We start from the raw sequence: 12802 nt of genomic DNA on the forward strand, positions 1-12802 counted from the left end.
AATGGACTCTTCCTCATTTCTTCTTGCAGCTTCAGTCACCTATTTGTGTAACACATTATTAAGCAGCAGCAATTCTGAATTATTAAAATGTCATGGAATAAGCATGAAATACTTCAGGGACTGTTTCATAATTCTTTAAAAATGCAAAATTTAGTTTCTTTATAGTTAAGAACCTGTTGTTCTGCCGTCTATTACAAATGTGTGTACTACTCCATCTGTGAAGTATTTGTGATGTAACTGAATGCTCTGAATCCCCATCCTTTGTAGTGTGCTGTACACTTACATGACTGTTAGAAAAAGAAGGAAGGTTGGGAAACGGCATAGTCTACCTGCTATAGCACCGTAGACACTGCTATTGTATAAAATAACTTAAGATCTCATCTAGCAAACATTAACCTTTAGAAAATATTTTACTTGCAAGGTAACACAGCTTCACTTACCTGAACACTCATTTATTTCATAAAGTGATCTGTGCAGAAAGACTCACTTAAGTACGTTTTCAAGACACGTGTGAGCTTCACATGTTATGGGGAAGTACAGAAGCGTAACTGTAGTGGCTCCAGAAAGCAAAATAAAATAATCTGCAAGAGATATTTTTCTGGGCATGTGTATATCAAGCATCTGTACATCAAACTATGTCCTTCTACAGAAATTAGGAGGGGGGGAAAAAGCCAGTTTCCTCACCTGCGTGGCCTAGTTCTGGGAGACATCATCTCATTTCCAAGGATATGGTATCGCCTGGCTTCATGCAGCAGCTGATAGCACTCTGGGGAATTCTGGATCAGCTGGTCCACTTCCACAGTCTGAACAAAGTAGTTTGGGTGTAACAACGGGAGCCTGACGTGTGTCAGCAGTTCATGTAACACTGGTCTGCGCAACTCGACTGCTCGGTACACCCAGCGCATGACAGCTTCAAACACCATCTCTTCCTTACTGATCACCAGTTCATCGCTGCAAATGTAATCAATAAGCTCATCCTTTCCCAGTTCAAGGAATTCTTCGTGCTGGGACACATCCTCAAATGTCTGCAGCGCAAAATTCCTGCACTTGGTGAACAGCGTCTTGAGCGAATGCGTATCTGCAAAGCGCTGGATTCCCAGGCAGTTGCAAGGATCCAGCTGCTCTTCCAGGAACTTGGCGCAGGCGTCACGTAAAACACTGATCTGAAAGAGACTTGACGTTTCGAAGAGATACTGCACATTCTCTGTTGTGATCTTCACTTTGCCCGTGTATACATACTGTAAAAAGCAATCCATAGCTTCAGCCAGAATGCCATTGATCTCCACCAACATCTCTCTGCTTTCTCTATGATCGTTGCAAAACATGGCTCTGAAGTAGCTGCTGCAGGCCGAGAGGACCGCCCGGTGGCAGGGGAACTCCCTTCCTTCCACACAGATAATGACATCTGTGAACAACCGGCTGTCTCGGAATTCATTGAAGATCTGGAGAATGCTTTCAGCATGGGATGATCCCGAGGAGAAGTCGAAAAACTCGGGGCCTGACAACGATTTTGGGTCCATTTCAAAAACTTTCCGCTTGGTTGCAGGGGAATCTCGTATCCCACTATCCTCTCTATTCAGTCTGCGTCCCAATATTAGTACCATTGTTACATCAGTTGGCTATAGAGTCATTGAGAAGAATTTGCAGAGTTTCTCCTTCGCAGCGCTGGAGTCTGGAAAATGAAACACTTGGGTATTCAGTCTGATACTTTCTTAATCTCATTATAAGAATCAGACAAGATACCTGTTTGGTTACTCAAAGAACTGGTACAAGTTTTGACCTTCACTAGAGGCGACACAGTATTGCAAGGCAAGTTACCTTGCACCTTGTGCAGGGCAATGCAGCATTATCTGCTACAGGTTAAACACAAACCAACACAGAACAATCTCATGGATGGCAAGTTCTGAACATCCCAGCACCACTGGAAATGCATTAGTGTTCAAGATCAAAAAAAATCTGAAATCTCAGCTCCAGCAAATCACCCGGCTGACAGAAGCCAAAAATTTCCTGGATAAAGATTCAGAGCTTGGGCTGTTCTAATTTTCCAGTGTAATCCTCATTTCAGCTGGAGCATCCAAGTACTACTATAACAGTGCTAGTCAAAAGGGGAAGAAGAAAAAACCCAAACAAACTGAAATTTTTACAGTAAAAATTCAGTTGAGAAATCACTCCCTTTTCATTATAAAGTCTAATAATGAAGTCTTACAATATTAGTGTTTAATAATACTCAGTTATCTCAGTGGATAACCTTGACTGTAAGTTTTTACCTGTTCATTCCTAGCATCTAAAAATCAGTTCACCGATAATCTAAGATTCAATTAAAAATGACTGTAAACTGCTAGCGCACAAAACAAAATGAAGAAAATTGTATTTCATTGTGTAAAACTACTAAAGACAAGAACCAAAGACAACTTGCTGAGGACAGGGAGATTTTCTGTTTTCCAAATTACAACTAGCAAATAGTTACTAGCAAAATTTTTTGCTCAAACGCTTTCCACTTTCAGATACAAGTGTATGACATTTCTCCCAATATTAAAACACACTGTTGTTACCGGAGCACTGAAGCTGCAAAAATCAGGTCCTCAAGCATTAGCATATGTAGATATTAAAGTCTGTAGGTGAAGAAAAAGGGAGCCAGTTTTGCAGATAGTGCATATTAGAGGTAACATCATCGACCGATCCAGCAGCAACAGGGCCTGCTGCCACTCCTGGGCTCTAAAACAAAGTGGATGAAAATATACTGAGGCGGCAAGAGGCTGGGCAAACCCCTCTCTTGGGTCTGACAGAGGCATCATTCCAAATGCATGGAATATTTACTTGTACATTTAGAGAAGGGCACGCACTGTATTATTTTAAAGCTTATGGAAATTTTTTTCATGCCTCCAAGAGGTTAGATTCAGTGTCCCTCATTCCCCACTTACACAGTCAGTAAACGTCAGCTGCCGACAGCAATTTCATTTCCTGACGTGCTAGCATCTTTAGAGCTGCAATTACCCAATCCAAGTCTGGCTACATCATCGCTTAATATAGAACACAATGAACACACTTTTTTACGCAGCACCTTTAAAAGGCACCATCTTAACAAAGAGTAAGAAAAAAACATGCGCTGTACATTTACTCATTGAGAAAAGAGGTTTTAAAACTATCATTTGCCATATAATTTTTTTTACATGTACTTACAAAATAGAATCTTGGTATGGCTCATTTACCCTGCAAAATATTTCATTTTAATTGAATTAGAAAGGATCAGTTGTCACTTCGATGCCTGAAAAACACTGTTGCAATGGGCCTATCCAGTAACAGATTGCTTCAGAGAGATTTTAACAGGACATAAATGGACAGTCTAATCTGTAGCTGATATTCTATCCAGTGTATTTCACAACCATTTTACCCTGTCATGACGCAGGCTGGACAAAAAACCAAAACCACGAACCACCACCACCTCCTTACCGGCTCTGTTGCTACCACACTAACCCTTACATTGACCTTTATCTGCAATCAATCCCATGCTATTCCGCATGAGAATGTGGGCAGAAATGAAGCATCAGCAGCAGAAATGGAAAATGCAGCCATGAAAATCAGAATATAAAGCCTAAAGGCTTGACTCCAGTGTCAGAGATTTCAATCAGAACTTCATTAAAGCTAATGGAGCTTTCCTAAGCAAAGTCAGCCTGAAATCAGAAACAAGACAGGGGCATGTTGCATGAAAGGGCAAAACACAGCAACTAAGCAAAAAAAGCTTCAAGATTAAATCTTTCTCATTATGTTAGGAGACTTAAGACGACACTATATTATGCAATCACCAATAAATGGAAATAAGGGCTCTGAGTTAAGACTGCTCAGTGAAGGAAGCAACGACTTCTTTATGCTTGGAACAACAGAACATCAGTCAGCAAATGACTTTTTTTTTTTAATGTCCCAATGGTTTAAAGAAATGTGAGACTAAAAAAAAAATAATCCATGCAGCAAAAACTAATCAAGGGGATAAATATTTCAAATTCACAAATAAAAGAATAAAAAGGAAAAAGAATTAACAGTCCATGGCAGAAATTACTGCATTTTAATGCCCTATGCTTTGATTTCTATCCAGTTAATTACTTCTGTAGGTTTGCTCAAGTCCTTTTATAAAGACTATCAGTAACACGATCACATGTTCAGCTCTCTCAGACATACATATGGCCTTCTTGCAAATCTTGCTCTGGCAGTTTTAAAATGTCACTGCTTCCAGCTGACAGCCCCACATTTCAGCCCCAAAGCTGGAAAGGCAAAGGGGAATCTGTGCCTGATGCCGCACCGTTTAGTGCCCAAAGGAGGGACACACGCTCCAGAGATACACCTGCCTACCTCTCCCATGGATATAAAGGTCCTTAGATGTGCCTACAGACTCTGCATTTTAAAGAACCTATTAATTGCAGAATTTAACATTGAGATCTCTTCAGTAAGCTTAAATGAAGCAAAAGAAAAACAGAAGAAATTTCCCCTAAATTTCAATTGAACTCCCCTAAATACACTTTGAAACTATTGTATCAAAAAAATACAAAATGCACTGGATAGCTTGGCTGAGCAAGGGTCAGCAAGGACAGACCTTAAGCACATCAGAGACTACCTACTGAAACAGCTGGAAAGGAAAGACAAGTCACACTTTCTATCAACAGCTTTTAAAAACGCTTTACAAATTTACATGGCTCCAGCACGGTTACCTGCGTACCTCTATAAATTAGGCTGGGTTCACCAGAAGACCAGGTTCCTCTTATTTCCTTAATCTGTATTATCTGCAGGCTTGTCTACACAAGACGTTCCCCAGAAATAATCTGAGAGCCCAATTCAGAAGCCGGTAAATGAGCTCTATAAAAAGTTTGCCCCGACAGCCTCTCCCAGTAAATCCTCCTATGCAAACTACTTTTCAAGTTGCGCTAAACTCCTCCTTCCTCCACTGCAACATCCTCATGGGTTTTACCCCTCTCCCTTCACCCACAGCTCTGGCACCGGCCGGCAGCCTCCTGGAAGAGCTTTTTACTGCCACTTCTGCGCCACCGAACTCCCCCGGTCCGTTAGCAGAGCCGCCAGGAGCAGAGGCACCACACAGCCAGGGTTGGGGCGAGGCCCTGGGTAAAACCCCGTCATCAGGTGTGCCCCAGCGCTACCTCCACGGCTGGCTCGCCCTCAGGGGGCAGTTTCAAGAGTACCTGAAGCCGAGCTGGGCTTCTGCTGCTGCCAGCGGAGGTGGCTTCCACCCCGCGCCCGCTGCCGCGTCGCCTCCGCACCCGCACTGGCGCGGCCGGATCGGTGTCCGTGGCCGGATCGGTGTCCGTCTGCGAAGGGAGAAGAGGAGGCGCTGGGATCGCTGCCCCGGGGAAGGGCAGGAGCCCCAGCACCGGGGCACGGCTGACCCAGCCCGGCAGCTGGCCGGCCAGTCACGCCTGCTACTACCTGGCAGGACATCAGTACCGGCACCCCCGAGGTAACGCGACCAAACTTAGTAAAAGAAATGTTATTTTTGTCCTGCAGCGTGGGAACCGTAACTGGGGTTGGAGCTGTTCGATCTGTGATTTCAGCTCAGCCACCGCAGATGTGCCGCTCTCGGATGGCTGCTTACCGCAAGAGGCAGAGCAAATCTTGCGGAGCAAAACCCCCGGTGCCCCCACTGCAACCCCAGCACGTGCTGCCCTTGTTTTCTTGTGAGAGGAAGGAGGGGGGGAGGGGCATAACCTTTCCCTCCTCCGCAAAACAGAGCATTTGTTTTTCCTTCTTCTATCCTTGTATCATCAAAAAAAAAACAAAACCCAAAACCCAAGAAGTTGTTGGTTTTAAAGGACTTTAAAAAAATCTGCTTGTTTTACAACAGCAACTGAGCATTTGGATGCCTTCAGGATGAAGTCTTTAAGAAGACTGACTAATAAACAACAGGATCGACAGGAGTTAGTTGCACGGAAGTTTTTTATTCCAATGTAAGACACTGTTTTGATTAAAAAAATATATACTTCGAATGCCAAAAATGAAGAGTAACCAAGCTAATGACACACACAAGAAGCCAACTGTCCTCAGAAATCACCCAGGAAAAACAGGAGCCGATTCGGACACGGCACCGGCGGTTATTAGGTACAAGAAACCAAACCCGAAGCAAGCGGCGCAGGGCGCGCGGGTCCGCAGGGGACTGCGCTGAAGCACCCCCCGGGGGGGTGGGGGAAAAAAAAAAAGCAAAAGCGCTGCGTAACAGCGATCGGGGGGGGGGGATGGGAAAGAGTCAACGCGCCCCTCCCCCCCCCCCCCCCCCCGGTTTCGCTGTTGTTTTTCTGCACGGTGAGTCTGTTCAAAGAAAAAACAGCCAAACACCCGGACACACTCCCAGCGGCTGCACCCCCGGCTGGTCTCCGCAACCGCGCCACGCGCTGAACCCCCAAACCGCCGCGGGACGGCGGGGGGCGCCGCCAGCCGCCCTGAGGGGCCCCGGGGCTCCCCGGCCCGAGCGCCCTGCGCCGCGGACACGGCGCTACGGCACGGCCCGGGGCGGGGAGGGGGGGGGAACGGCATGGGGCGCCCCGGGACCCCCCGCGGCTTCACCCCGCAGTGCCCCGAGGCTGCCCCGCGGTGCTGCGCGCGGGGACCCGGAGCCAGCAAGTGACAGGCAGCAGCACGCGCGGGCAGCGGCGGGGGACAGGGGGCACCGGCACAAAATGGCCGCGTCCAGAGGTACGGGCCGCGAGGGCGCAACCCCGCCGCCTCCCGCGGGCACGGGCCGAAGCCGGCCCCACGGCCTCCCGCACAGCCCGGCCGCCCCCGCCGCGGGCCGCCCCGCTCCCGCCCCTCCCACCGCCCGCCGGGCCGCCCCGCCCCCCCTGCGGTGACGGGCAGCGCTTGCGCCATGGCGCCGCCCCCCGGCCCGCGGCCGCCGCGCGCACGCGCGCCCTCCAGCTCACCTTCACCCCGGGCCGCCTTAGCGACAGCCCCCCCGCGCCCTGCCCAATCCCCGGGCGGTCCCGCGCCGAGGCCCCGCCTCCCCCCGCCCGCCCGCCCAATCAGCGGCCGCTGAGACACCACCCCCGCTACCGCTGCCGCCGCCGCCGCCGGGGGGCACAGAGGGGCGCGGGGGAGACCCGCGTTACGAAACTGCCGCGGGCGCCCCGGGACCCCCCAGCCCAGCCCCGCACCGCCCCGCACCGCCCCGGCCGGGGGCACACACACGCGCAGAGCTGACAGGTCCCGGGGCACCGGCGCTGCCAACGGCCCTGCCCCGCCATCGCCCCGCGCTGCCCGGCAGGGCCGGGACGCGACGCACTGTTCCCGCCGCGGTGCCTAACGGTCCCGGCCGGCCCCGCGCACCGGCCGCCGCCCCGCCGGGACCCCGCGCCCTCCTCCCGGCGCCCCCGGCCCGCCGCGGGGCCCCTCGCCGCCCGCGCCCCCGGCCCGCAGCCCTGCACTCACAGCCGGGAGCGGCCCCGCCGCGCTGCGCCCCGCGGGAGCTGCCGCCGGGGCCGGGCCGGTGGGAGCGGGGCGGCTGGGAGCGGAGCAGGAGCGGAGCTGTGCCGTGCGCTCGGGCCTCGCCGCCGCTGGTCGCGCTGCCAGCGCCGCTCAAAACAAAGGGGCCGGCGGGGCATGTGACCTCGCAGCCACCGCACATGATGTCACCGGCTCCGCGCGGCCCTGGGAGCTGTAGTCCCGCCCGGCCCCGCCCGCTCTCGCCGCTCCGCTCCCTGCTGGCCGCGGGCACCGGGCCCTGCGGCGCGTCTCGCCGCGGGGGGACCGCGGGCGAACGGCCGAGGGAGGCGGAGGGGCTGGGCCAGCCCCCAGCGGCGCTGCGGCCCGGGGGACGCGCGGAGGCCCGGTCCCGGTCGTCCCCCCCGGGAGGCAGCAGGGCCTCGGACGGCACCCTTGGCGAGGGGACCCTTGCCGCCAGCCCGAGGACCGCCCAACACGAGCCACCTCCCAGACTGACAAGTGCCACAAGTCCCAGTGCACCTCTTCAGCCTACATGACCAAACCGGAGACTGTAACACCCCCAAACCCATCAAACGAGGCTCTTTCTCTACCTGAGCCCCAGCTTCACCCAATTACCACCCCATTTCCAACCGGCAAAGCTTCCCACCGGTCCCTGTTCCGCAGCGGCCCAAAGGGGAGCCCCCGGAGAAGCCGGGGAGGGCGGCTGGGGGCTGCAGCAGTGGCAGCGGCTCAACTGCAGATAGCAAAGTGGGACCCTGGTGTCATCGCCCTGCAATTTCGAGAGCAGGTCTGAGCCTGTCCTGCAGCCCAGATTCGCTTCATATCCAAAGTATTTGGACACCGGCCCGTGCTCCAACACAGGCTGATGGAACATGCCTGGGAGTATGGAAATTTATTTTTGCTCTGCCCTTTAGCATAAGCAAACTTGCAAGTCCCTCATGCAGAGTAGCGAGGCGAGGGCAGGGATGTGCATGCTTAAATTAAGATCATTACCAGGTACTAAACGAGGCTTTATGCAACGTCGTGGAGCTGATGCTGGCAGGTAACTGGCTGCCGCTCGCCTTCCTAGAAGGATGAGTTCTCCCTCCTGCCCCTGAGTGCCCAGGGGAAGGAAGAAACAGCAATTCTTTTATTAGCTGCCACCTACTCTGCTCTCCTATATATTAGGTGTCAATCCCAGGCATAATACATCTTCACCTTTTAGTGAACCTACACAATCTGCTGACCTCAGGATACTCCTCCTCTTGCCTCCCCGGGCAGTGGGTGCCAGCCCTGTGCTCTTTGCGGTAGCTGATGGTGCTCCGTGACTGAAGCTATTCCAAGAGCAGCACATGCCCAGGGCTCCAGGACCGATCCTCGTCTGGACTCCAGGACCGATCCTCTCTGGAGCAAGCCAGTCTCAGATTTTTGCAGGCTAAATGAGCTCTGCTTTTCCCTGGGGTCAGGTAAACTGCAGCTTTGCAGAACAGTTTGGATTTCTAACTAAAAGGCTACATTTCTGAAAATAGACTGAACATGGCAATTGATTTCGGCATGTAAATTGTTTTCATGAAGATCTTAAACCAATGAAACCTGCAACCATTTTCCTGCTCAGCTAAAACTCAGAAATGCATAACAGATTTAATTAGAAGTGAGACCATTCGGTCAATTTTTCATCCTCTGGCTGGAAAAAGGACCCCAAACAACAGAAAGCTGAGAGAAAATCAGCAGGCAGCTCACCTCATATAGTACAGTTATGTTGCAATAACTTATTCCACCCACTGAATATAAAGATTCATAACCCAAAGTCTTACTTGTTACAAAGACATTAAATCTAAAAAGTATATGACTGTAGAAGAATGTTTTGCTTAAAATGGATCTCTTATTTGACATATCCTCTCATCTGTAACTCTTGGGGTCAATATGACTGTGCAGAGTTCACTTCAGAAAACATCAGCGGGATTAAAGGAATGCGTCATGGGAAGGAAAAAACTGAAAGAGGGTCAAGATACTTCTGAACTGGCTTGAAGGAGCTATCTGAATGGAGTATGTTTACTCCAATAAAACCTGCACGTGGCAAAAATACCTTGTGTGAAGGGGGTAAATGGAGCATTTAAAAGGAAAATACTAATTAAAAACACTCATTGAGCAATCAATTGTTTCATAATGTGCACATGTATGCGTGCAGTCACATCCAGGCACTTCCAGTTCTGAAAGCCACCGTCACCAAGGATGTCTGAAATTAAGGATACCTGAATTGCTACTACATCCTATTGGTCTTCATTCCTCTGCTGGCAGGGGGGTTGGCTGTTCCTGCTCAAGCTGCACCAAGCATTTCTCTCAAAATAAGCAGTTACATGCTGCCTGAGAAGCTGAAGCCAATTATTAAAGATTACTCATTTCTATAAAGCTTTGTTACTACTTTTTTAACAATGTCAAGTACTTGTAAAACATTTAGGCCAATTTTTTTTGAAGAGGTCAGTGATTTTGCAGATTTTCAAAGTATCTTTGGGGCACCCAAAGGTTAAAGCCTAAAATTAGAAGTCTGCGTGAAAATGTTGGCATGCATCCACCAACAGTTCATGTGCTTTTCTGGTGGCGTTGCATTTGAACACCACCACCATCCGGCACTTTTCAGACACATTTCCACGACGCACTGTGCCGCCTAAATGGGTCAGTGCATTCCTCCAAATCAAGACTAACTATTCTGGAAAGCGGTGTGCCAGTACACTCCTGAGAATTTTTCTCTGCTGTGGGGAGCATTGTAACTGCTGCCTGGATCTTTCTAAAATTAAGCATAACCCAGATGGTTTTCAAGTAAAATGAAGAAAACAACCAAAGAAAGTCCGTGATTTCTTTTAGTAGCTATTTACTGCTAATGGACACTTATCCTACCCAGCCCGGGGAAGGGCTGGGAGCTGAAGGAAGGAAGAGATGCAGGTGAGCCGTGGCAACTGAGACAGGAAGCTGCAGGAGAATACGGGGGGAGAGGACAGCCTGTGCGCCACGTCCCTTACACCGATTGTCCCTTACCCCGATTGTCCCTTACCCTGATTGCTGATCAGAGAGAAGAGCAACATTAACTAGCGAACAACATTAAAAACCCTGAATGCAACGTGGGTTTTATCACTGGCTAAAAGACAGAATTTAGACATTTAAGATGAGTGCAGGATAATGACTGACAATTAATAAGCAACATAAGGAACGTTATGAGGAGCTGTGCAAGGAGTGGAGCACAGATGAAACAAATCCTTCCCAGCACAAGGAGGGGGAACAGGTTCTGGCATTGCTAGACAAAGTTGTAGTGGACAGAAAGCTTCAAAAAGAAAGAGGTGGTGTTGAGTGACAACATCATTGCAGAGCCTGATGCAAACAGGCACAAAACGTAATGACAGAAGCCATTCAGCAGGATTACAAACAACAGTCAGTACTGAGCAAGAGGAAAGGTGATGTTAAAAATTTGTGAGGAAGAGAAGAGTGAGTTCAGTAACCATTGAGGAATTTGCTTTTTCAGTACACCAGGAAAAAGTGCTAAGGTGCAGTAAGTGAAAAGGAAGAGGTGTATGGAAATAGCATTAAAAAGAAGAGGCTGGATTTTGATGAAGATGAAAGTACAGCAAAGTCTCTTCGCTTGGTAAAAGACTTCTTAAAGAACTACAGAGAACACACCAAAACTTGCTAAAATCCTCCCCTTGACTTTGAGCAGATTCTCACTATCATCCTCCCGAAAGCCTTGTGGGCCACACCGACTTGAGCTGCCCTGTGGGATCATCAGCAGGTACGAGCATTCGGGGTGGAAGGCACTTTTCCCAGGGCTGGCCCCTTGCAGCCTCTCGCCTTCCCATCACCTGTTGGAAACGGCAGCTACACCAGGGAACGTCCTCTGCCACACAGACCGCTGTGCTGGCGCTTGAACAGCGAAGGGCCCTGGCAAACCAGCACCCCCTCTCCCCAGGCACCTCTTACTCAGGATTTCCATTTTCCTGGCCTCTTGGCCAACTCTGTAGATCCCCCTTCCCTCTGGCCCCGCGTGCTGCGCGTCCCAGCCCTTTGCTCAGGCTGGCAGTGCTTCCCTGGGCGTGCGTCCGCAGTGGCGAGGGGCAGGATGAGTGCGGGCCCTGCCACGGGGAGTGAAATGGGGCACCCTCTGGAGCCCCACACCATGCCCGATCCGCATGGCTGGTGCTGGGCTGGGTGCTGGGCACTGTCCCACTGCCTGCATGCTCGGGGCTCACTCCTGCTCAGCCGTGGGGACACTGGGATCACAGCCGTGGGGACGCTGGGATGACAGAGGGTGTACTTCACTTAGGCACAAAAGCCACCTGGGAAGAACATCAATAACATGTTCACTAATTCAGCCCTGCAATTAGCATTGCGTAGCCCCCATCCTCACTTGGCCAGCCCATGTTCCTGACCCATGCAAATCCCCTCTCTTCCCACTCATCCCAGTAGCCGTTCGCTGCTGTCAGCACCTCTAAACAAGGCCAGTGCCAACAGCGCTCCTGTGCAGAAAGTGTGTGTCTCATTTTTCCACCCAGTATCTCCCATTTCCCAAGCCTGGGAGTGTAATTGCAGAGCTGAGAGGAATGAACGTTGCACCACCGCTGCTATAAACACTGAACTATTTCTTTTTTTACAGCACTTAACAGTATTGAGACAGATGAAACCAATGCCTAACTAGGGGAGATAAGAGAGTCTGCTGGGGTTTGTCTGGTTCTCCTCTTCAGGGAGAAATAAGAAGCGAAGAAATAAAAATTGTTGGCCACACAGGCGAAGCCTTGGAGGGAGCTGTTCTTGCAGAACAGCACAGACACATGCAGCCAGTGACCGAGTGAAAGAGCGAGGCAGGTACCTGCAAAAACAGTTCCCCAAGCTGATGTGGCGGAATCGCCACGTTCCCACCCAGCCCCGTAACCTCAAGTCCAACCACAGCCCCACAACTGTTCATGTGAAGTGTTCTCTCACGAGTGCTCTCTCACCAAGTGCTCTCTCACACGTCCCTGTGCCACAGGCCCCCCCTCTCTGCAGCTCCCTGCTGCAGAGCTCCGGCTCTGCCCTTCAGCCGCACTTCAGCTCCCTCCTCAAACCATTTGCCAATGCTGGGACCAAGTGACCGCCAGGAGCATTGCACCTCTTCACCTCCAAGACCTTCAGGTGTTTCACAAGTTAGATAAATCCTTTCTCCAACCCAAGTGACCGTGAAAAGCTTTGTTTGCCAGTGAAGCAGAAAACAAGGCAGGTTTCAAAAAAAACCCTGAACTGGCGTGTGCCTGCCACTCTTCCACCTTTGGGAATCCCACGCTTGCCAAGCTCCCAGTGACCTCCCTGCTCCCAGATCCGTGCCACCAGCTCCTCTGGTGCTATACACACCCCTCTGGCACCAGGC

The 12802-nt window shown here is 50.7% G+C and overlaps 1 protein-coding gene across 5 annotated transcripts in view; it reads right to left on the reverse strand.

The window, feature by feature from the left end:
• Positions 1 to 12802, reverse strand: part of KLHL24 (kelch like family member 24) — a 34565-nt gene that overhangs the window by 15386 nt on the left and 6377 nt on the right. Inside the window, exons 1-3 of one of the 5 annotated variants that reach the window (XM_080409794.1) lie at positions 7423 to 7576; positions 5187 to 5312; positions 685 to 1672 (exon numbers count right to left, since the gene is read on the reverse strand). In XM_080409794.1, coding sequence (XP_080265920.1) covers positions 685 to 1604 — 920 coding nt within the window. In that variant the 5' untranslated portion in view covers positions 1605 to 1672; positions 5187 to 5312; positions 7423 to 7576. Of the gene's footprint in view, positions 1 to 684; positions 1673 to 4681; positions 5143 to 5186; positions 5313 to 5430; positions 5848 to 7422; positions 7577 to 12802 lie in introns of those variants that run through there. The other 4 variants (XM_080409795.1, XM_080409796.1, XM_080409798.1 and 1 more) reach the window with 4 other exon arrangements.

The sequence above is a fragment of the Falco punctatus genome (genome assembly GCF_963210335.1).
Source record: "Falco punctatus genome assembly, chromosome: 13".
Classification (NCBI taxonomy): domain Eukaryota; kingdom Metazoa; phylum Chordata; class Aves; order Falconiformes; family Falconidae; genus Falco; species Falco punctatus.